This window comes from Limulus polyphemus, unplaced genomic scaffold (assembly GCF_000517525.1).
Source record: "Limulus polyphemus unplaced genomic scaffold, Limulus_polyphemus-2.1.2 Scaffold3672, whole genome shotgun sequence".
NCBI classification, from domain to species: Eukaryota; Metazoa; Arthropoda; class Merostomata; order Xiphosura; family Limulidae; genus Limulus; species Limulus polyphemus.
In genome coordinates this window covers 42,324-67,991 of record NW_013669282.1, presented here as the reverse complement: position 1 = coordinate 67,991, position 25,668 = coordinate 42,324, and the positions used below count along the sequence as shown (strand labels likewise).

At 30.5% G+C, this 25,668-nt stretch overlaps 1 protein-coding gene across 2 annotated transcripts in view; it reads right to left on the bottom strand.

Moving 5' to 3' along the window:
* LOC106469824 (sodium/potassium-transporting ATPase subunit alpha-like) overlaps positions 1–25,668 on the bottom strand; it is a 90,570-nt gene that overhangs the window by 37,320 nt on the left and 27,582 nt on the right. For both annotated transcript variants that reach the window (XM_022398387.1, XM_022398386.1), the window contains exons 8-13: positions 22,671–22,939; positions 11,661–11,859; positions 7,116–7,227; positions 5,402–5,534; positions 2,523–2,715; positions 1,926–2,101 (exon numbers count right to left, since the gene is read on the bottom strand). In XM_022398387.1, the coding sequence (XP_022254095.1) occupies positions 1,926–2,101; positions 2,523–2,715; positions 5,402–5,534; positions 7,116–7,227; positions 11,661–11,859; positions 22,671–22,939 (1,082 nt within the window). The remainder of the gene's footprint in view (positions 1–1,925; positions 2,102–2,522; positions 2,716–5,401; positions 5,535–7,115; positions 7,228–11,660; positions 11,860–22,670; positions 22,940–25,668) is intronic.

The following is a 25,668-nucleotide window of genomic DNA, read 5'->3' as shown; positions in this document are numbered from 1 at the left end:
GAATGGAAGTGTGTCTTCCCAAATTTTCCACTGTTGTTACTATCCTCTTCCCATCATTTAAGACTTTTTTCCCCCATTTTGTTAGCCACAGCACAGCAGCTCATAGAACGTCTCCAAGTTTTTTGTTTCAAATATAAACTATTAGCTCATAGCTCTGTCATCTCTTTACCAATTTGAAATCTAACTACAGTTTTGGACTCAGGAGGTCAAACCATTTTGATTGATGTATTTTACCATGCTCAAGGTCTCATTGATTAACTTGCTCTAAATCCTACCTAAAAGAATTTCAATTTGAGGGTAGGCTGGTAGAGATCCTGATGAGTTATAAAACTGAATCAAGTATATGCACACCCCACATTTGATATTGCTGGCACACAGAAACATAGATAATAAAAATGGAAAGAAGGTCTCATAAATTAATCTACTCTAATCCTGCCTCAAAGAATTTCAAGTGCCACAGCTATTGAGAATTCCCTTTTGTTTTCCATAATACCTTGTTGTGCAATCCTTTCAGCACTAGCACAACATGCAGCTCACTTAACTGGTTACAATGTTGTCTCAAAAAATAAAATGTATATTATAATGTATTACACCATGCCAGAAGAAAACATATGCTATGATTTCATAGCAATAATTTTAGTGTATAAAAATTAGCACTTTAAAGTGCTGATTCATAGGTAATTTTACTAGTCCATGGTTAAGCCACTTGTATCCTACCATACTGTGCCATAATGTCAGGCCTAACCATCATCGCAACTGCAATAAGTGGGTGCATACAGAAACTTCACAATATGTTTACTCATACATTTATTTCTTGTTGCAAAAACACAAACACAAATTCTACAAGATAAATAATTCATGAATTTAATGTGTTTTAAAACTGATGTTTTTTTAAATATTCTCATTTCTGCACAGATACTGGTAAAGATCATTCCATAGACTATTTGAAGGAAAATGCAACACTATTGTCTTTGCATTACCAATAACTAAATCATGCATAATATTATATTTCAAGAAAATCAATTATTTATCTTAAACTTTTAAGTTATTGCAGCAATGTTTTGCTAGGTTATCCTTGAATAATTAGAATTTATGGCAACTTTTTGTATTATTTTAAGCAGATGAATTTAAATAAATTATTTTCACATATATAAGAGTGTCATTAGAAATTGTTAAAAACAAAATGATGATTCTGAAGATATCTAAGTCCAGATCCCATGAAAATGAATTTTTGGAATTCAATTTTATAAATGGTACCACTGAATGATATGCTAATTGCACATGTACATTTACTCCAGTACATAAACAAATCTCATGTGTCGTTCTTTGTCTCCTGAAAATGGTGAATTATTTGACCACCAAGCAATGTAAAGAGTGTTTTTATAATGCTATACAAATAAAGTCATGGTGTGAGTGGAAATATTAGTGTCGTGATGCTTATTGAGCAAATTGTTTTGTTTGAGCCATAAGATCCAATTTGCCACTAGAGCTCAATGGGTTTGGAAAAAAACTTTTATTCAACAATTTTTTCACCTATTTATAGGTTAGTTAAAAAGCCAACTAAATTAGAGTAGTTTTCATATAATCTAATCTAGTGAGCGATATGTTTTTTTTAAAAAATTCATTTAAAAGGTACATTAATTATTTTTGGACAATTAACATAGAAAAGTAGTTTAATAAAATTTTGAATGTAAGACACTAAAACTTTGTGTCATGCTCAGTAAAGGATACCCATGGTGATAGAGTTAATGTGACATGTTGTACAAGTATTAGAAATTATTAACCTAAAAAAATATTTTCGATTACTTTTGTAAAGTAGTAAGTGACATGAATACAAAAACAGGAGCCTATATGCTCGCACCAAAATTCATAGTATAAACATAAATCAACAGTGCATTTTAATGGAAATATATTGTGGAATATACCTTAATGCCAGCACTACGACACTTAGCAACAGCATCAGGAACAGCAGCACGTGGTGGATCAATCATGGAAATGAGCCCCAAGAAACGCATATTACCCATAGGAAAATTCTGCTCATCAGCGTCAAATGGATATCCTGGTGGAAACTTGTCTGCTGGGAGTTTAAAGTCACAAAATCCTGGGGAAAAATTATACTTAGATATATCACTTTCATTCATTTATATTGAGTCCTATGAAACATACAGATCAAACCATTATGTCTATTTTAACATTAATTGTTTAGTTTAGAAAACTTTCTTCTCTTAGGAAAAGAAATCAGCAATTCAGAATATATAACAGCACCAATACAACAGTATATTGACATGTAAGAGCAACTGTTTATTTTCAATTTTTTATTTTAATTCATGTTTGTTTGTTTTTTTGCTTTTCTTTAATCCATTTTTTATATTTTATTTGGGATGCTTCTTATTATAAACTGGTGTAATATATTACCAGAAAACAAATACAGCTGTTTCAGTCAGAATGGAAAAAATTATGTTTCATTACTTTTCTGAGTATTATTACAGTATGCTTTATAAAATAAAATAAAACCACTTTACCAATGACTCGCTCTCCAAGTCCACCTAGTTCTAGGTATGCATTGTTAAATGCTTCCTTCATATCTTCATCCAGGATTTTATCTTTTCCATTAATGTAAATTGTAGTACATAAATCCAAAACTCTTTCTGGAGCTCCTTTCATACACAAAATATAGCTTGGATCCTCTTGATCTTCAGTTTCATGAATAGTCACCTACAAAAAATAATTAAAAGTTGAAAATATGACTTAATAGAAAAGAGTAATAACAGTAATAGAATTTTAGCAGTATAGTTATTATAAGAAAAATACTCCCATACACACACATATATATATACAAAATTATTACAGTTAACATGTTTCAGAGATAGGAATGTGGGATTCATCATTCAATTTCACCTGACACTGAAATTTAAGGAAAGTGGTGAGAAAAACTAAATTCTTAAACACCTTGTCTGCTGAATAAAAGTATAAGTTAGCAGCATTGGCACTACATATTCATCAAATACCTATATGGATATATGATATTCACTGTAGTGTGTAAAGAACTAACATCACACGTAATCACTAAACAGCTCCAATATTTGGAAGACAACCTAACGAGACAGTGAGAAAAGCAATTTTAGTGGTAAAAATAAATGTCACATGAGGGAGGGGCTGAAAATGAAATATGCATACCAAGAAATGTATAAACCAGCAATAAACATGCCATGATTCACTCTGCCTTAAAAACAACTTCTAATAGGTTTCCACTGAATGTCAGAATTGCTCTCATAAAGCATTACTAGAGAAATGGTAATATTAGGATGGTAGTGATGTGAAATCAATGAACATGTAGCAATGAAGTTATCAGAAGCTGATAAAATTTGAACAAACAGGATTGGATGCTGGTGCAAGTTCATATTTGTCTGAAAGTTACATGTCCAAATCCATTCATCTGTTTTCGAGAAATCCTGCTCATAAACATACACATTGGCATCGGTGGTGAAAGTAATAACTTATCTCACAGTTTAACTCTTAATACAGGGTCAGTCGATATTATCAACTCTGCAACCAAAAAAATAACCACAAGAGTTTCCATACTATAACTTAATATATTTTCACAAAATTTGGCACACAAATATTTCCAATTAATAAAAGGTTTGTCTGTGAACATATGGAGTGTTGACTGCTACAAGCACAGACTTGCATGTTAAAATTAAAAATACTTTTCTTCATCTTACAGTTTTCAAATATAATTTGCACAACCTCTCAAAACCTAATAAATATCAAACATTTTTTTCCCAGTAAAACTACATATTCTATCTATTATTTTCTCTACCCCTACAGGGTTCTAGTTAACCTGAACTCCTAGATCCTGCACACGAGATTTGGTTGAGATGCACAAAATTTGACACCCCAGGTACCAAATATGCACTGCAAAATACCTCATATGCAAGGCAAGCACAAGTACTTTGAACTTTGTACCATAACAAAGTAAACAGCATACAGTTTGCACATAGCTGTCCACAATCAACTTTTAACATGTTTCATTAAAGACATACAAATTAAATCTAAATTACCTTTTTAAATTTTGTAACAGAAAATTTGACCGACCTTGTGACAATCTTAAAACATACGAATTAAATCTAAATTACCCTTTTTAAATTTTGTAACAGAAAATTTGACCGACCTTGTGACAATCTTAAAACATACGAATTAAATCTAAATTACCCTTTTTAAATTTTGTAACAGAAAATTTGACCGACCTTGTGACAATCTTAAAACATACGAATTAAATCTAAATTACCCTTTTTAAATTTTGTAACAGAAAATTAGAAATGTTTAACTTAAGTAGCTTAAGGCTTGTAACAGTCTACATCTATTTATAATTTCAAAACGAGACCCAAAACTCGAGCACTTTCAAATAGTTGATTATTCTTCTTCAGGAGAATAAAGGGTTATGTTTAATGAGTGTGATGAAATATATAGGCTCGGATGTCGATGTCACGTAAACCAGATGTTCAATATGAGTTGGCCTTAAGAGCTAGCCAATCATAACATAGAGTTGTGTGTGTCAGGTTTAGTTTTGTGCCAAACTGGCTTTTTAACTGTCATAAGAGCCTTAAAAAAGATGAAATAGAAAATACTATGTACTGAAAATAATGTAATACATCCTTTGAGAGATTAAAACGTTGTCTTTCTATTGGTTAAAAATGATATAATGTAAAGAGTCACAGAATTAGTGGCAATTTGTGAAAGAGGATTTGACAGGTGGGGCCGACTTTCTAGTTTGTTTCCATAAACAAAGAAGATTGAAGGCTATAAAAATTACACTTTGCCTTAGTAATATCTTTTTAAAATGAGTAATTTACACAAAACTCCCTACTTCAGAGAAAGGTGGTAAATAAATTAGAGAATTGGCTAGACCTAGAGAACAAATGTTACAATTCACAATACAAGGGAAGATTGAGGATTTATTTAAATATTTCCTTTTAAAAGTAAGAAATTAAAACTTATATAATATGAAAATCTGATTTATTAACTACAATTTGAGGCCATATTTATTCATATACATTGATAATAATTTAATTTAAATTTGAATGTAACTCTGTAAAAAGTTTGTGACATGTTCACTTTAACCTACATGTAGATAGAGGATTAAGGCATGAATAAACTTTACTGGTACATCAACTGTACTATTGAAATTAAGTTAATATTTTTTGGCAAAGCTGCTATAAACACACAAACATATTAATACTTGATATATGAGTGGTGTAAATGTTAAGGTGTTAGTTGAACTATTATAGTGTATATTTTTTCATGTATAACAAACACCTAAGGCATGAAAGTCACAAAAACTTTGATAATACAAGTTAGTGATATTTCCAATAAATGCAAGCATACAAATGAATGTACTTACATGATACTTGTTTGTAGAATTAAATGGAATTTCACACACTTTAGGATTACGTTTTCGAAACTCTTGGATGTTTCCAACAGCAAGTTCCATGCATTTCAAGATAGAAGATTCTGATGCATCACCTGAGCACTCCCTATACAAGGTTTAGAAGTAATTTTTTATTTTAACATTCAATAGTTGATGCATATAATGTTATAAACAATTAGGTTTGAAGTTAAAAATATGCCTATTTTATACTGTGCATTTGGTTGAAATAAAAAGTATTGGCTTTCTTTGCCTTCACTATATTTGCCATTTGAGAGCATGTTATGCTTAATGACAACAATTCTAGAATGAATCTAATTCTCCAAACATGAGATTTCTGCAATTATCAAACTCCATGGCTCTATGTTATGTCATAACTGACAAAGTACTTGTGATAGTCAAGCTGAGGGTGCACACCAATTACCAATCTAAGTCTTATCAAACTGAAGCTTTTCTTAAGAAGAAGCAATACCATTTTTTGCTCAATTTGTAAGCCTTTTCCAATTTTCAATACTTTTGTTTGCTAAAATAAAGTTTAGCATAAATGCATCACACAAATAAGTAGCTAAACCTAAAGCAGTGCTTGAAATTGGTGGGCTTCTCCAATCAGCCTTCAGTTTTTAGTTTCTGGGGCAAAAAATTTTCCCGATGTTTGATGTTAATTTTGATACACTGAGAGGTCATGGATGTGCAACAGTAGTGGTAACTACTTTTGTGATTTCCTCCAGAACTTCTAAGTTCATACTAAGCTACTTTGGAAAACAACAGTTACACTAGATACACAACTGTAAGTCATTTTTATGTATATTTTGACAATAGAATGTCACATGTAAAATTAAATAAAAACAATGGAAAGTTAATAAGTTGAATTAACATACACTTATTGACAACAACATTATAAATATTTTTTGTCATTAAAAATGTGATAAATATAATATGCTGGTTTGTTTGTAGTTGGTAGTTATGCACAAACCTGCACAATGGGCTATCTGTGCTCTGGCCACCATGGGTATCGAAACCCTGTTTCTAGCATTTTAAGTCCGCCACTGGGGGGAAATATAACATGCACTGTGTACTCAAACAGTGAATAGTAAAGGTGAAATGCATCTACTTTGTGAGAGTTAAAAACAACTTGTGTCTGGTAAACAGAAATGGTCGCTAAATGCCTGATGATGACAAAACCTTGTTGAAACGTTATACATTTGCTGTTATGTTAAACTTATATTAAAGTTTTTCTTCATTACCAATTCAAGCCGTCTCCAGCCATCATTAGTCTCAAAGTAGGTTCCTCGTCATCGAAAATATATTGATCAATTATCACATTCAACACTAGCATCAAAAAAGTTATATATGAACTTAAAATTTGGTTTTATAAATAATTTAGATATTATTTTTAAGAATTGATTTATTTTTCAAACTACTACTACTATTCTCTATTTTTTCTTTAAGATCTATGGAAACAATGTGACCTGTTTGGCTTGTCATTTTAATGGATCTTTCCAGGTTATAAATATAGTTTACTAAAATAATTGTTTGTTTCCATACATTTTTTGTACATTCAGTATTTGTTCTCTTCATGTTTTAAATCTCTGAGTTTTCAGACTTTAAATCTATGACTTAGTTACATTTAAATATCTATCTTTTTTTAAGGCCAACTATTCTACATGTTTGAAAATTTCATTTTGCTCACTTTTTCAAAATTGGTACATTTTCTTGGCCTCCTTTAAACTCTGCACGGCTACATAAAGCAGCTACTCTTGACAAGGCCTTCCAACCAGAAGATGATTTGTCATATTGCACACCTGAAATCAACATTTTAAATAATACAGATATATAACACAAGTACATATAATAACCTTTTATAACCCTTATATATAAAAAACAAGTTCAAAAGTGTACAATACAAAAACATCTTTCTTTTTATGAAGAAATATTTAATTAACTTAATGTTTCCTGTCATGTAACACATACATAATATATCTTAATGTATAACTTTTGTCCTTTAAGCTACTTGATAGACTGATGTTATCATGAAACAATGTCATCACAGGCTTACTTCCACTCATTCTTGCAATGTTATTGAAACAAATTATTCACTATTCAGTCATTATCATTCTATATTCAAATTTTGTATATGTAACAATTACAAAAAAAGTTTCATTGATAATTTATGGCTCACAATAAATTACAGCATGCCACAAGTTAAAAAATTAGGTTGCTAATATAAACCTTAATTTATGGATACATAAACAAATGTAGCCTTGTGGAATGTAGATCTAAAACTGTATATATAACAATAAATAGATATATAGACAAAATATCCAGCATGAAAAAGCATGTCGGTAAGTTTACTAAAACAATGTTTTTTATGTTACATTCTACCTTGGATAATTATATTTGTATATAACAATGCCAAGATTCAACATCAATCAAAACAATCTGGTCAAGTTTCAGTAAAATATAAAAATTTTAATTTCTTCAAGTGTAAATTAGTTTTGCAGTGCACTTTTTTTTAATAATGGAATATAAAGTAAACAGATCCACATAAATATGTGTAAGTAAATCTTAAGTTACGCTACAAGTCCACCAAAATGTATTCTTAACAGTGTGAAAATAATTACTTTATCTCATATAAAATTTTTTTTTTTTATATTGAGTATAATCAATAATTTAAAGAAAAAATAAGTACAACTAGTTCTAAACAGCAAATTCTGATATTACATATGTAGGTTTATGCACATCATTGATCAAACATCAATGTTTATTTTAATCCACCTGGAAGCCACTAAGAAATAACAGTTTTTTCTTCATATTTATCCATCTTTATTTTCCTTTCTATTAGCTTTTTCCATAAAAAGGACTCTGATACAAATATTATGTTGCAACCATCTGGCACACGTGCCTCACATACAAGCAATCTAACTTTGATAACATGATTGTTCTCAATAAGTTTGGATTGTTCAAAAATATTCGTGTCTAAATGGGAAAGTTACAAGTGACTAATATTTAAAAATCCTTTTACGTGATAGTAGTAACTGTTTCATTTGTTGTTTTTTCAAATTTATTTTCAGTGGTTGGTTTATTACAAAAATCCTTAAATGTTTCTTACTATAATGCAAGAGGTTATTTCTTTTTGGGGGTGGGTAGGTGGGGAAGCATTTGACATCTACGATTCCTTTTTCAAGTATTAGGTCATTGAGTTAAGTACCTAAAGCCCACCTTGAGGTCAACATGCAAAACACTTTTTTGTAGAAATTCTCCTACCATCATCACATTTTCTAGGACATCATATATCTCAACAGTAAACCATATTGAACAGCAAGAGATTGACAAACACAGTTATCACCACACCATTGGTGAGAAAGATATGTCTTTCATTTTACAAATTTCATCAAACCAAGATGCTGCAATTCTTATTCTTTTTCTTTCTTTCACCATGGATAATACTGTTGCCTTTTAGTATCTGTTTCATTTTTGACATTTTCTGTAACTTGAACTTATGAAAAATAAAAATGTCTTTTCCATCAATGATGTATAAATTCAACTTAAAATGTTACTTAGTATACTCAAAAGTATGCTAAGTTATTTCTAAGGTCACACACCAACTACTCTACTGTAGCATAATTTTCTGCATAAATCCCCTTTCACCTTTCTTGATCCAATCTTGTTAGAAATTTTCTGTTTTAACTAATTTCAGTAGTAAGTTCTGTACAGACATTAGTGCATGTTCTTCCTGAGCATTTAGCATATTCACTGTTCTCAACAAATCTAACTTTGTACACTGTGAAGGATATATTTGGAAATACTTTAACCATTATCTCCAATCATTTTCCTATACTGCAACCATTATTACCTTTAAAAAACATTCTTCAATAATATTTAACTGCACGACTGGAAATGAATTTCACAATTGTAAAAAAAAAATAGAATCAGTTATTGTATGCTTTTAAAGATCTGCTCAGTATACACAACAGTGCTTGTTTTGGTAACCCTGAATAATAACTTTGTCTGCTGGCCAATTATTGCAGCTATGTGAAACATTATCCTGGGAAGGAGAGAAGAAGGAAGAGGCCAACTGAATCAAACTTCGAACCCAATTGGTCAGGGTAACCAGGTAAAGATCACGGGAAGAGGAAGGTCACAGTCCAAGAAGTCTCAACAACAAACAAACCATGTTTGAAGAGCGAGAGCCATATAGACAAGCCAACGTAAGGATGGAGTGGATTTCAGCACAAAACCCCTCATGGTTCCTGTGAAGAGCCTCTGACGGAAGATGAAGGGAAGAAAGGTACTTTAAAAGGGTAAGGATGAGACAAGGGTGAGAAAATTGGGCCTGGGTAAGTTGGACCATTGAAACATTTTCCCAAGCATATAACACATTATTTACCTATCACTAAGTATTACATTACATACTTCTGTGTCTAAATCTGTAATACTTCAATGTTTTCTGTAATGATGCAAATCATCTGCAATTTATGCTGTATTTTGCACATCTTTCAAGTCTTGTGTTGCTTTTCTCATCTTGCATTATACAGGTTAGTAAAATTTTCAATAAATTTGGTAACAGTTTTAGTTCACATACCAGAAAGATGAAGAGAGGAACAATCTAGGTCTTAACTAAAACCAAATATTCCACGAGATATAAAACTTACAAGAGTACATTTATTGAAAATTAAATTTCCATATTTGACAGCTTAGGTTATGTATATTTGTTCACAACTAATCACTTAATCCACAAACTTCACACACACACACACACACACACATACATACATACATAACAATACACAGTTTACTCACTCAAGAAAAAATGACATTTTACTAAATAAATAAATATGAAACAATGAGTATAAGATTACTAACAGAATTTATTGGATCTACCTTTTGCAATGTTTAAAGCAGACACATGGCCATACATTGTATTTATAATATTTGAAATCTGGGACTGCACTGCACTCATAAACAAACAACTTGAATGAGGATGCCCATAGAAGTAAGTTGTTTGGGATTCTTTAACACAGAACGGTTAAGGATGGATCACATGCTGTTTAAAGTTCACATCCTGTGACTGGCAATTCCCTGATCTTCAAGCAATCATTTTCTTACACATGGTGAATGACCAAGACTCCCACTTTGTACATAAACACTGTCTTGTCCATTATGCTGTTCATTGATGTAGACAGGTAGGGTGCCTTGTTTGTGAATTGTGATGTATCAAGCAGCAGTGGCTGTCCCTTCTCATATCATCAATTGCCCACATCATAACAGAAATATTATAATATCTTGTTTACAACAGCTTGCAGACAGTTCAATGAAAGTTCCTGAGAGGATAGCTGTGAAACTCGGGTGCATTAACTGTTCGAGAAATAAGCAAATTTGGTCTCAATGATAATAATTAGTCCCCCAAAAGGCAGAAGGGCATGAAAGCATCTTCAATGCTCACTGCTTTCGATGCAAGATATTGCTTAAAGTGAGGAGTGACTTCCATCCAGCTACTCTTCCCGTGTAAACCAATACAGTAAAGTTACTTTCTGATGGTACTGTGCACACTTCCACCTGTCCTGTAACAGTATCAGCCATTTGTTCTGTTTGGATTTGAGAGCTTGGGCCATGTGGAACATGACTAGAACTGCACTGGCACACTATTCACTGTGGGTGATAATAATGCAGGTGACATAGTGATTTCCTACTGACTTTGGCTACTCCTCTAACCAGCCAACTGTGCAACCTTATAAAAAATATGATCAATTGCTAGGGTCCCTTCATTCATGATATGCCTGTTTGTACTCTGTGATCTTTACCAAGCTGCACCTGTATTTATACATCAGGGTTTTATGCATATGAAGTCATGAAGATAGTCAATTTATATTCTTGGGGATATCTACTTAATTACTGGTAGGTTGTAAAAAGTAAATTTTGCACATCTACTTAATTCTTTTAATTTTTCTTATTTTTAAAGAAGCAGTTGCAAAACTTTCTAAAGTTACACTTAATGTATGCTGAAATGCTTGTATATGTATTTAGTTTTGGAAAAGTATGCCCATATTTATATAAAATAACACTTGATTCAAAATGTATTATATATATATAACATTTTTAATCTGATTTAACTAAAAAATGAGCATCATTGCTTTTGATAATAGAAAGCAAAGTAGTAATAGCTTTCTTTACCTTTTTCAATGATCATAATGAAATATTATGAAATGCAGAAAACAAAACTTATCCAAAAAATTACCTGACTGATCCTCTGTAGTGTCAGCTTCAATGATCTGGTTATCAAACCACATGTGGGCAACTGTCATACGATTCTGGGTCAGTGTTCCTGTCTTATCAGAGCAGATAGTGGAAGTGGATCCTAGGGTCTCTACAGCTTCCAAGTTCTTTACCAAACAATTTTTGGCAGCCATTCTTTTGGCTGTTAAAGTCAAGCAAACCTAGAATTTAAGGTAAGATATAATTTCTTTCTTTTTTCCCCTCTTTTTCTTTTGTGTGTGTATTTCAACAAAATGTCTGTAATTTATAAACACACCTCATATTTTTTTGTTATCAAAGAACAGTATACATTTTGTTAATTTAACTATCTCCATTACAGTATTATGAAATATGGAACAAAAATGTGGGTGAGATGAGAATGGATTGCTATCTGGGCATTTTCACCAACAAACTGATAATTATCAAAGAAAGCAACTTTCTTCACAGTTAGGTGATAATACCTTTCACAAAGAGTAAACCACACTGATGATTGCAAATGTTAAAAAAAAAGTTGCTTTACAACAAATGTTAATTGAGAGTGTGAGATACATTATTTTTCTACCTTCTACACTAACTTAATTTTGATAGAAACACTGTTTTCCCTTCCGTTAAATGCAGAATAAATGGTACTACCTCAAATAATAATGCATCACAACCATAAGATCACTCTAATGTATATAGAAAATGTATGTAGATAAACAAACATTACAAATATACACATTTTCAAGTTTTATTAACATTTTAAATCTGCAATAGTTGAGCAATTTAATTTTTTTTAATTTTAAAGTAAAATCCACACTATAAAATAGATGTGCTATCAGAAAAACTAGATACACACACACACACACACACACTAGAGAAAAAAAATATGGCTCCATATTTCTATATGATAGTGACTATTCATGATGAGCTTTGATATTTATTAAAGATATCATTACCTAATGCATATTAATTTTTTTTATAACTTTATGCACACAAAGTGAATTTTGCAAGATTTCAAGCTAAATTTAAAAACTGTAAAACTTGCAAAAAAAAAATTGTCACACCCACACCCCTGACATTGCAACTGACAATAGAAACACAGTGAATGCATTCTATAAAGTCAGTAAAAACACTTTCTAAAAAATTTACGATTGGGAAATTGGTATCTCTTACAAATCATAAACAACAGCTTTTTTGAAGCCTTCTTTTTTCTACTGTATACATGGGCATCATATCTTTAGAATACAATAAGGTCACTGCATCAGTAACACGTTTCCACTATTTAATGCCATGTTCATAACACTAAACTAGAAAATAACTATTATTATAATTTGTTTTGCTGTTACTCACAGTAGGTTTAATAGATTTGTTAGAATGTCTCCCTATGCTTACTGTTCAAAAGCACTCCACTGTCTAAGATGATAAAATAAGTTTGAGATTTTCCCATCTCCAGCTAAGACAACTTTCTAACTTTATTTTATTAAGTATATTACCTTGCTCAACATCAGTTCCTTGAATCAAAAAAGAAGCCAATACTGTTGAAGCACTAAGATAATGATGGTACAAACTACCTAGTACCCCTAAATCTCAAGAATGTTTAAATAGCAAGAAAAGATAATTTAACATATGTTTATCTTTTTAACAATTAAAAACATCTGATTCATTAAAAATGTTTTATATTTAATAAAAATGTATCTTAAATAAATAAATAAAGGCATGTATCTTATAAACAAAAAAATAGTAAAAAATGAAAAAATCCAGGTTGGCTCACATTATTGGCATTATGAATGTAAGAAGTTTAACTTGATTGCAAAGATGGGATTTTGGAGGATTGTAGAAGATCAAATGACTTGGAAATCAAAAAGTACACAAATGACTTGGTCAAATGGGAAATCAAAAAGTACACAAAAATATTTTGCCAAAAATGTAAAAATCAATAATAAGGATTTCTTCAAATACATTAAGGATAATATGCAAACATTAGGATAGAAGCAGGGCCTTTGAGGGATAATATAAGGCTACGGGATGGTTTTAGTTTTTCTTCAGTTTTTACTAATGAAGTTGTCCTAAACAATTGTTAGATAGAAACACGACTGAGTAAAACGATCACATTAATTCGGAGCTTGTTAGGAAAAAATTAGTTTAAAGAATGATAAAGCTCCTGGGCCAGATAATGTTTACCCAAAGGTTTTGAAAGAAGTTAAAGAACTGGATATGTGAGCCACTTCCTACTGTTTTTTTTCCAAGTCCTTGAATAGTGGGCAGGTGCCATAACATTGGAAGTTGGCTAATGTTACTATGCTTTATAAGGGAGGTGATAACTGTCCCAGTAACTCTAGCCCTATTAGTCTTACATCAGTGGTTGGAAAACGTTTTGAAAATCTGATAAAAGATACTATGAAAAGTTATTTAACAAAGTTTAAAATATTGTTGGATAGTCAGAATGGAATGGTTTCAATGGAGGGAAATCTTGCCTTACTACTATTTTAACATTCTTTGAAGAAGTTACTGCTAATGTATAGGAGGGTACAAGTGTGGATTTGGTGTACCTACATTTTCATAAAGCATTTGACAAAGTGTCGCATAAATGGCTTGTTAAAAAGTTCTCTGTAGGTATGAAAGATAGGTTGGCTTATGGGATAGAAAAATTAGCTAGATGGAGGAAAGCAGAGGGTTGTTATAAATAGAGTTTGGTCCAACTGGACTAATGACACAAGTGAGGTACCTCAGGACTTAGTGTGAAGACCTTTGCTATTTTTGATTTACATCAATGAAAAAGATTTATATAAATTTATTATCTAAATTTGCTGATGATATTAAAGTTTTAGGAGCTTTGGCTGTGAGAAGGATGCTACTGCACTACAAAAGGATTTGTATTATTTGGTGAGTGGGGGGAATAAATGGGAAATGATTTAATTATAATAAAGGCATGGTAATTAATTTGGAATATCATGATTTAAATTATGAGTATAATTTTGATGGGGAAAACATTAACAATTATGAAAGAAAAGGATCTTGGTGTTCTGCTTGTTTGGTCTCTTAAGCCATACAAGCAATGTGGTGTTTCTAGTGGCAGGCCAAAACAGGATTTTAGGTTGTATCTAAAGAAATATTGAATACAAGTCCAGAGAGGTTATAATGTTATTGTATAGGTCATTGTTTAGGCCACATTTGGAGTACAGTGTTGAATCTTGGGATCCTTGCCTCAGAAAGGACATTGAATTGTTGGAAAGGCTTCAAGGGAGGATCAGAAGGTTGTCCTAAAAGGACAGATTATGATGTTTGAACTTGCTTTCCATTGAAAAAAGGAATAGTTAGAGGATATGATTGAGGCATTTTAAGATTAAAAAAAAATGATAGTTTTTTAAGCATTTAATGATGAGAATGGTAAGATTAGGGGACAAAAGTATAAGTTTAGTAGGGTAGAAGTCATAGTCAATAAAGGTTTTTTTTTTTTTTCTAACAGGGTAGTTGACCTTTGGAATGAATATTGCCTTCAGATGTGGTGAATACCATTGATTTAAGGTAAATCTTGATAAATATTTGAATCATAAAAGCTAGCTTTGCATTTTTTAGTGTTTAGTCTAATTTAGTGGATAGAATGGCCTATATGAACCAAAAGGTCTCTTGTTGTCCTTTAATGGTATGCTTCAACTCATGAGGAGCATTCAGCTATGATAATTGAGCAAGACTTTCCAAATCTTCTGCAAGTTTGGCTAAGGTCTCTTCTTTCCTCCATCTGCTTTTCAGGAACTTTGCTCTGGATACTTCTTTCTGATATCTAATTCTCAATCTGTTGGATAGTTGTTACAGCTCTCAGTTGGAAGGTTATTTAATATCATTAAAGCTGGTCTTCTTAAATGTACAACAAGACAAATAAGTTGTACACTATTCTACCCATTCACTCTGGAAATAATTTCCAACTTAGCCTGGTATGCCTCCCAGGATACCCTTCCATCATGGGATTTTGATTTCTTAATTGTGATATTGTTGAACTGGTCAGCTCATTTCTAAAACTTGATTTAGTAGTGTAATGGCTGGTGTAGTTCAGAAAAATCCTGCAGTTACAGATAGGACAGCAGTAGTGCTAACAAGTGTTGACTAAATACCAAATGCTCAATATTTAATAGTAAGTGGTTTCTGAGATTGAAAATCTCAAAATAATGCAGAAAGAGATGTGAATGGCTTGATCTTTTTGTTTACCTATTCTTTTTCCAAAGGTTTTATTCTGTCATTGATCTTTTTGTACTTCTTTGACTTTCTCATTGCAGCCTTTCTGTGCTTTTTTATTTCCATTTTGTCATTACAACATTTCTGTACTTTTTCACTCTTGTTGTTGTAATCCATCTGCACATCTTTAACAGCTTTGTTGCTCTTGTCTTCAATCATATTTATTTTTGTTTTCTTCTTTAAATGTTACATTTCTTAATTTTCCTCTTGATGTTATTTTAATTTTCTGTCTCTTTCTTCTTGATCTTCTTTTAGTTGTTTCATCATCTCTAGTAAATTTGATTTCACTTCATGCCTGGGTAGTCACCATGAAGTTTGGAGTTAAGTCAAAGTTCTGTTTTATTTTCACCAAGATAGTCCCACTTCTAACACCAGTACTATAATGTGTTCTAATTTTGGGCATGATTTTTTGAATTATTTGGTGAAAATAATGCTAAGTCCAGCCACGTAACAATAACAAATTAGTTTACTTCTCCTATAACATTTCTACAGGTTATGTTCACTTTAACATAAACTGTAGGCCTAAGTTACAAATAACATTAACAGAAAATCCTCACTAATGGTACTATGCCTAACTTACAAATCTAAACTTGCTTGCACAATTATATAACAAATCAATCAAATTACTAAATACAAATAACTCTCAGTGAATAACTTTTCTGACACTGAGCTGAACTATCATACTAAATACTTCACTGAATTCTCATTAACTTCTCTAACTGATTAATTGTATTTATAAACAATGTATTCTTCTCTCTAAATATTAGGCTCTTGATTATTATATCATTATAGTTGGCAGATCCCTCTAAAAAACAACTAAATCATAACATTGAAAATATATCTTACAACATGCTTGCAAATACCTTGGTAATTGTTACCCATAATACTACTAATCAGTTTTATTGTAACTTTTTTGCAACTAGGTAGTTCTTTTTAATAGTTAATAAATCAATAGAGATGTAATGCTATCAATAATAAATAGACTAAAACAGTTTAAAAATGTGAGAAAATAAAGGCAACTAATGTGGTTAAATGTGTCGGAACATGAATTTCTGACACTTAACACTCAAATGAAATTGATATCAACCACCCTTAACTCCTGTCAAAAAATATCACCCAATCTCTACCCCCTTTGTTTATAGTTCTATTAATACATGATGGTGCAATTCTACTGCTACAATAAATATATATATGTTGTTATAAACTAACCCCACATCTATAATTCTAGTACCCCTACCCCCTCCCTTAACAAGAACCTAATTCTTCAAGCAGACCTGGTCTAGTTGCTTAAGTTAGCCTTTCCAACCCAGATATACTGAAAGTTTTATTATAAGTGCCACTAGTTTTTAATATTAATATTTACAAATTAGCATCCTCTACAAAATTAATATTTCAAGTTAGAAATAATTGCATTCATATTATTTGTAAAATATTTACTGTCTAATAAGTTATCAAATTTATCACCACACTATTTGGTGAGGGTAGTCCCAAAATGAGAAATTTAAATTCTCTTCTTTTAAAATATGTTCAACTGCACTATATTTCTAAAAAGTTACGTTACTACATTCTAATTCAAGTTCAGAATAAATACATCACCATTATAACCCAGGGTAAACACATACTTGTTAGGACTTGTTACTTTGTTCATAATAAATTTTCATAAAAATAAAGATACAAGACAGCCATATTTGTTGAAAAATTAGCCTCCATAGGTATTCCAATTACCTGTTTAAGTATTTTATCCTTTATCCTATAACTATTATATACGCAAAAATTAATGATATTTTATACACTGAATACTTGAAAGTGTATATTTATAAATAATATATTCATCTATAAATTCATCTATTAAACTATAGAAGACTACTATATCTTTTAAATTCAATTTGGTATATAAGTAGTGATATCATATATCAAAACAGAGAAAGCTGAATTTGAAAATTTAAAGATTCTAAGCATTCCAATAATTGTGTATTGTTTTTTTGTTATCAAAATGTTAAGGGATTTTAATTTTATTTTAGAATGTAGAAAATCTAAGATTATATTTAACAAGATAGCTACAGATTTTGTAATAGTATTTAATGAATTAGTAACACATATGAGCTTAACTGGAATTATGCAATTCAAGAATTGTGTACAAGTAAATTTAAATATTTTATAATCAACAGGTATAGTCTATTTTTAATAGATTTCAGTAAGTTGTCAAGAACTTTTTTTTTTCCAGATACGAATTTAGTAAAAGTTTTTGTAGTATTAATTTTATTTATTATAATCCATGTATTTCTTTTTCAATACAGAGTGTTAACACTGTGGAAATGAGAGAGTCAATGTGCAAACATCACAAACTTTCTACAGTTACATTCAAAATTTAATTGTACTACTACTATATCATCAATGCATGTTAATAAACTTGAAATTAAAACATAGTTTATAACTAAAATTTTTAGATTCTCTTATTTTTAATTTCAAAAGCAAAAATAAATAAGTTCTCAATCTTCCAAGCCACTTGACACAGTGGCACTCTGACTCCTCATTTGTAAATTTTTTCTCTTACATTATGAAGGCTTCATATTGTTCAACTACACAAACATACATGATAGGTATTGATAGAAGATTTCACTCTCTTATCTTCTACTGAAATATCACTATTTGTTCAACCTACATGGCATGCCCCTCCCATGTCCTGTCTTTTAAAAGTGTCTATAATTCTCTTTGATATTGCTATTGGACATATCTATAACCAATAGAAAAAGAATATTCTGAACTAGAAAAATCAGATGATTGTCATTTTGTGTGGTCAAAGACAACAATTAGCATGGAAAGCTCAATGTATTTAGAGAAAAGCCATTGCTTTGAGCAATAATGGAAATTTCTAACCCTCTAAATATGTGCATGTCAAAGTACATGTCATGTCCTTTTTTAGCAAGTTACATTCATAATTTATTTACACTGCTTTATTATCAGTGTATATCAATAAACCTGACATCAAACCAAAATTTCTAATTCAAATTTTAATATCTTAATTTCAAAAGGAAATATTTAAATAAATTCTCAATCATCACTTTCGTGCATCATGCAACACTTCAATTAGTCCAAATTGCCCATTTTAGAATTTCTCTCCACCCTATGTTATTTTTGAAGTTTATGAGGACTTACACTCTTATACCTTAGATATCCCCAAGCTAAAATGAAAACTTATAGTATCTGTTCTTCTTGCTTTGACGAGTTACATGTCATAAACTGAAACTCATATGCCATGCCTTTCGTAGAACATATTGTATTTAAAAAAAAAGTGAGTAATTCTCTCCAACACTTAATACTGGAGTACTGATAATCAATAGGAAGAGAAGATTTTAATTTACTGCGTTCCTTAAAAGGTTGGGTTGTTCTCATGATCAGTTTTCAGTTATTTTGCATCAATTTCATAGATTGCTATCACCAAGATTGTCTCAATAAAACTACAGAAATTATTTGAACTTAGTTAAGAAAGCCAGTCAACTGAATATGCATGAGTTCAAGTCCCATGGACTGACTTTGTATTGAAGGAATGTTGACTATAATTTTGAATTTATTATACATATCTAAAAGAAATATGGCAAGCTTTTAGTAAAATGTACAAGTCTGTTGTACACAAAATATCAGATGTGTTACAAAAGTATTTGTACTCAAGATATATCTGTGAATTGATGATATCAGTCTGACTGGCAAAGTGGAGTGCAGGGAGATGCTTATGTGAAAAATAAAAATATACTTTTGTCTATTGTATTGTTTGCTTATTGCATTTCTAGAGCTTCTAAAATGCACAGATACAAAATTTTCAGTAATACTGTATATTGTATCTGGTATTTACTCTCTTCTACCATGAACTGTTGCTAAATCAGCAGTGTAAGATAAAATGAATAGTTTTTAACTCTTGACATCCAATACATACTACCATTTTGAATACCACCCTGTAAAAGGTCATGGTATGTGCACTTTGACACTCATCCATAGGGTTAACTTATAATAGATTTACTGCATTGTTCTTTTGTTATACATTATTTCTTTACTTAATTTATATGTATTTTAAATATGCAATTTAGAATTAAAGTACAAACCTTGAGAGCAAAAAGTACAAGACACATATGCAAGTACTAAATTTCTTGTTTTTATGTATATTTTATACTTACTGTTATTAAATTAAGTAAAATGCAAAAATTATAAACTTATTAGGCTAGATAAGATAAATAACAAAAAGTACTTGACAGCACAAACAAGTATCATAAGCACAACAAGTTGTAATCTGACTGAGAGGGCTGGTAACTCAATGTTGTGCTTACAGAGTTTGATGGGTTCATACAAAAAGATGATCTGAGAAGTAATGAAATTTTAACCTACTTATAGATTAGTTAGAATGCTAACTAAGTTACAGTAGTTTTCATACAATCTAATCCAGTGGGTGATATGTTTTGGATTTTCTAAAATTCATGAATGAAAAATGTAGGAATTATTTTTGGACAACCAACACACTTTAAAGACGAAGGTTTAGGAAAGCAGAAACTTGACTGAAAAGTGGCCAAGAGCTAAGTTAAAAAAAGAAATCTACTTATATATTTTATTTATAGTTAAAGCTCTAAAGATAAATGACTAATTGCCTTAAGAATCTGCAGTCTTTCTGAGGAAGGAAAAAAAAAAATTCACATTTTTCAATTTTCTTTACAGATGAGTTTACTAAAGTTAGGGTTAGAGTAGAAAAAATAAGTGATAAAGTATAAAGTTTTACAGAGAAAATAAATGACATTCATTTAGGAGATTCTAGAGGTTATGTAAATGAAATATGAAAACAGTATTTTTGTTTTAAAATTAAAATAACCTTGCACACAGATTAATCAGTCTGTGTAAGATTCAGTAAACTCACAAAAAATTATCTATTAGAAATACTTTACTTTAACATTTTTTTGTAAACAACAAACTTGTAATAGTTACGAAATGTTTACCAAATTTTGTGATAATACACATTGTAAATTCAGAATTGAATGATATTAAATATTGCTATGTATACTTCACAGAATTGGAGGTGGGGTAATGCATCACCATCATTCACATGGCATTAAATAAAAATAAATAAAAGGATTTCTCATGATGCCTTCTCAGTGAACCATGTGACATGCATGCCTTGACATTGTGCCATATAACCTGATACTCTTATTTAACTTAAACTCTGCACCCTCCTACTGGGTAATATATTGGTTGTCACACTACTGAATGTGGTTCAAAGTACAATAAAAAAGCATGTTTTTTATGTTTTATGTTTTTTTCATTAACCTTTGAAAACACAGGTTAATAATAAATCTATTATTAATAGATATAATAATATTATATCTATTATTATAGATATAATAATAATGTTATTATATTAGATATCTGCACTCAGACTGTTAAAATATTCTTATACTTAAAATGAAAATACCTTGCACTAGAATAACTTTTCTTCATCTTATAATTTTCATATTTCTTTTGCATAATCTCTAGACCCTCCTAAATGAATTTCAAGTTTTTTTTAAGGTAATTAACTTACTCTAGCTATTATCATCAATGTACAATGCAATGAAATAATGAAAATTAGGATATATATAAAAAAAAAACTTTTAATTTTTTTGTAGAATGTTCTCAAAGTTATTGTTTTGTTTTTATTTGAAATTTCTGGTCTTTTCCCTTTCATATATAGTCAATCTTTAATTATTATTCATCTGGATAAATCAACAGTACCCTTGAGGCATACTAGTTTCTTTGGGAAACATGTGCAACCTTTCTGCTAAATTTTCCTTCAGCTCATAATATCATGAAGTATATGGAAAAATATACATATAGAAAACCATAACCCTCTTGGCACACCCACCCACTGCATCCTCTCTTTCAGGATTTGTTAATAGTTCTCTTACATTTAATGCTATATTATTTTTAACCAATAAAAAGCCAAGGTTTTCATCTATCAAATGATGTATTATACTACATTGTTTTATGAAAAGATAATTGTCAATTTCTTTTTTAGTACAAGCTTTGTTCCCACAGGATACATACTGACTAGCTTGGATGAATTTGTAACGGCTCTTGTCACATAGTTAGTAAACCAGAAAAATTGTTATAATTATAGTACATTTTCTATTTTTGCATATTATTACTGTATGTTTTTTGCTGCATTATTTAATCAAATAAAAATTTAGTGCATTACTACCATTAGTATAAAAAAGTAGGGTTAAGTGTCAGTTCAACCCAGTCCATGTAGAGAGTTAATAGGGTACCCATTGCAAAAGGGTTAATAAATGCTTGCCAAATTTCATAAAGATGTGTAATACATTCAGTTATATTATGTAGAATTTCATGGTTACATGTGTGGTCAAACTGACCAAGCACATTTCTACTGGGTTAAGTAGATTACCATTATTCATATATAAGGCTTGTATATTTTAAATTTTTGGAACCTCAAAACATACATTAGTCTGCTAAAGGCTGACCAATTACAAACTAACTATCCTTCTATCACATGTAGTAATTACAATATTCATATATAAGGCTTGCAAATTTTAAATGTTTTAAACCTCAAAAGACATACCAGTCTGAAAAAATGTTGCCCAGTTATATTACAGGTACTGATTTTTTACTTGAAAGGTAACATCAGCATAGTGGAAGATACATTTCCACGAGATAAATTTACCATATTTCAAGACAAAGTGCACATTACATATGACTAATTTTCTTCAAAAAATACTTCATATATATTGATTTTTTATAAATTACTTACAGTCACAGTAGCAAGCAGACCTTCAGGAACATTAGCAACAATAATGCCAATCAAAAAGATGACAGCATCAAGCCAGTGGTATCCAAGAATAAAGGCAACGACGAAAAAACTGACACCAAGAAAGACAGCAACACCAGTAATTATATGGATGAAGTGGGCAATTTCTCTGGCTATAGGAGTGTCTCCCATTTCCAGTCCAGAAGCTAAGTTGGCAATTCGACCCATTACTGTCCTATCTCCTGTGTTAATTACAACTCCAGTTCCAGTCCCTAAAAATATTCCAATAAAACTTTTAACAAATGCTTAAAAGAAGATAAAAATATTCTAATCATTTGTTACCAGCTCATCTTGTCAGGCTTTGTGTGTGTGTGTGTGTGTGTGTGTGTGTGTGTGTGTGTGTGTGTGTGTGTGTGTGTGTATGTATGTACATATGCACGAGCGAGAGAGATCATCTGACATGAAAAATTACTATACATATCCAAATACTATAAACATCACCAAGAAGAGCAAGACTGAATTTCCAATATACATTTTCCTAGTCATATATTAGGTATTCTAATAACAATCTGATGAATTTACTTAAGTGGGGGAACAAGAGAATTTCAGTACAACTTAAGTCATAATATCTTATTTTGCTCTTCATCACTTACTTTGAAAACACAGGTAAATAGGACCTACCCAATTATCAACATTACACAATTAAAATTGAGGGCAGGAACATATGTATACTTCACTGTTATTGAAAACAAGTTTGATAGGCAGATACCACAGATACTAACTTGTCTAAATTGATGTAAAAGTTTTTTAATGATAATTTGCATGATTTTCATAAGATAAAATTACAAGTATGGTTAGAGTGACAAAAACATACAAGTATTCAGTAAGGAAATAAGGAAACATGACTTTAAAATAGATATGACATATGTAAAAATATGGGTTACTGATTTCTTTTGATGCATGGCATTTATTAACCTTCAAGTACCTTGTATCACCAGAGTTATTGTACTTTGTTTTTTGCAATTCTACCTGTATCTTTAGCAATAGCATAAAGCCTTTAACCCTTTCAAGACGGGTCGCTGGTGAAAGACCATGTCATCTCCTTTGTTGACTCGCATTCAAAATTTCAATGAACTATTATTTCATGAATTTATGTCAATAAGTTTGGTATCAAACTGTAGATTATAATTGAAATTTTAGTATTATACATTACTCAATTTCTTAATTTAAAAGTAAATATTATTAAACACAGTTAAACATCAATATCTGTGTGTCACATGGTATGTTGAATGCAGCACTGGTTCAAATTAGATTTTTGTGATGTCAAAATACAAAGTTTATAGTTTCATACGAATTAGGAACTCAAATTACAAATATTAACAAGCTAGAATATAAAATAAGGTCTTATCTTTCTTATTTGCCAAGATATTGCTCATGCAATAAATCAAACACGGTGGCACCCCGCCCACCTCTTTTCATTTTTGGAAACGCTCCCTTATATACGCTTACTTCTACATATGACATGAATAACCAATCGGAAACTCAGAATGTCCCCTAGTGGCTTTCTCAGCCATTTCTTTCTTTTGAACTAATATTTCAAGGAGGTAGGGCGTGTCTTTAGTCTGGTAGAAATTTCATATTTTTTTAAACTAAAATACATCTTAGTTACTAAGCTCGATAAATTATAGGAGTTCTATGGTGTTGATGTAACTTATGATTTTTTAGTTATTCAAATATATATGTAACAACCTTTACGAACTTAATTTTCAGATTGATAATCGTAACTAGTTCTTTTAAAATTTTTTTTAAGTTAGCCAATATTTTCATTTTTTTCAAAACCGTGCTTAAATACATTAAAATACAAGATAATTTTGAAAAAGTATTATATTTTTCAAATGCACATTTACTTTTTAAACATGTTTCTTTGCACATATGTACATGTCAAAACTAGCATCAATAAGTAATCACCACAATTCAATAACAATTTCTACATAAGAGCCAAAGACAGGTCTATCTTTATTTTATATATATAATTTCTTTACAAATATTTTAACCCTCATACTTTTAAATATTGATACAAATATCAAAGAAAATTTTTGGAAAACTTGCTTCCTTTCACAAGCTTTGTTAAGCTTAAATGAACCAAATATGACCGAATCACATATTGGTGTGTCCAATTTGTTACAGGTCTAGCAATTGGGACAGTTTCTGTCTTGTTAAATTAAGGGTACTTTACATCTTTACTGAAATATATATAATTCAGTTTTGTGAATAGTGGTTTTCCTCTATTCCAAATATCACAGATCTTGGGAATAATACTATATTTGTGTTTGCAAAATTTCTTTGTATTTTACATAACAAAGGAAGCAATCTTGGGTTAAGTTTATCTATTTTATTATTAACTGCTGTGTTTGGCATAATATTTGCCTTTGTACGACTATTTACCATGCATGCATTCTTTTTATTACTACATTTTTTTGCAGTTATTCCAAAATAAAAATATTTAAAAAATATTAATTAAAAAATACCAAATACCAAAAATAAGAGCTACAGTGATATTTGTTACTAGTAAATTCTACTCATTATGGTAGCAATGAGCTGGGCAGAATATCAGAAAAGTTAGACAAAGCAACTGAAATGGAAAATTAGTCTGTTACTCTGATTGTCGTTCCTCCTCAACCTAGAGCGGTGAGACAATTTCTTCACAGAAGTTGCTAAAGGAACTCGTAAGCTGTACCACCGACCAAAGATTGTACACATAATTATCATACCTCATGTGATTTATTGCAATACTAATGGTACCTTTCTTTACATTTTTTGTGAAGTTAATGTTCATTGCTACAGATAAGTCAAAGTGTGCATACAACTTAAACTACTTTATTATCAATGTAAACAAATTTAAAGTTGGCCCCAAAACCACCTTGATAAATCCAATTTTAACATTATATAACTTTCAATTTTCTAATTTCAAAGGGAAATATTTAAATATATTATCAATCTC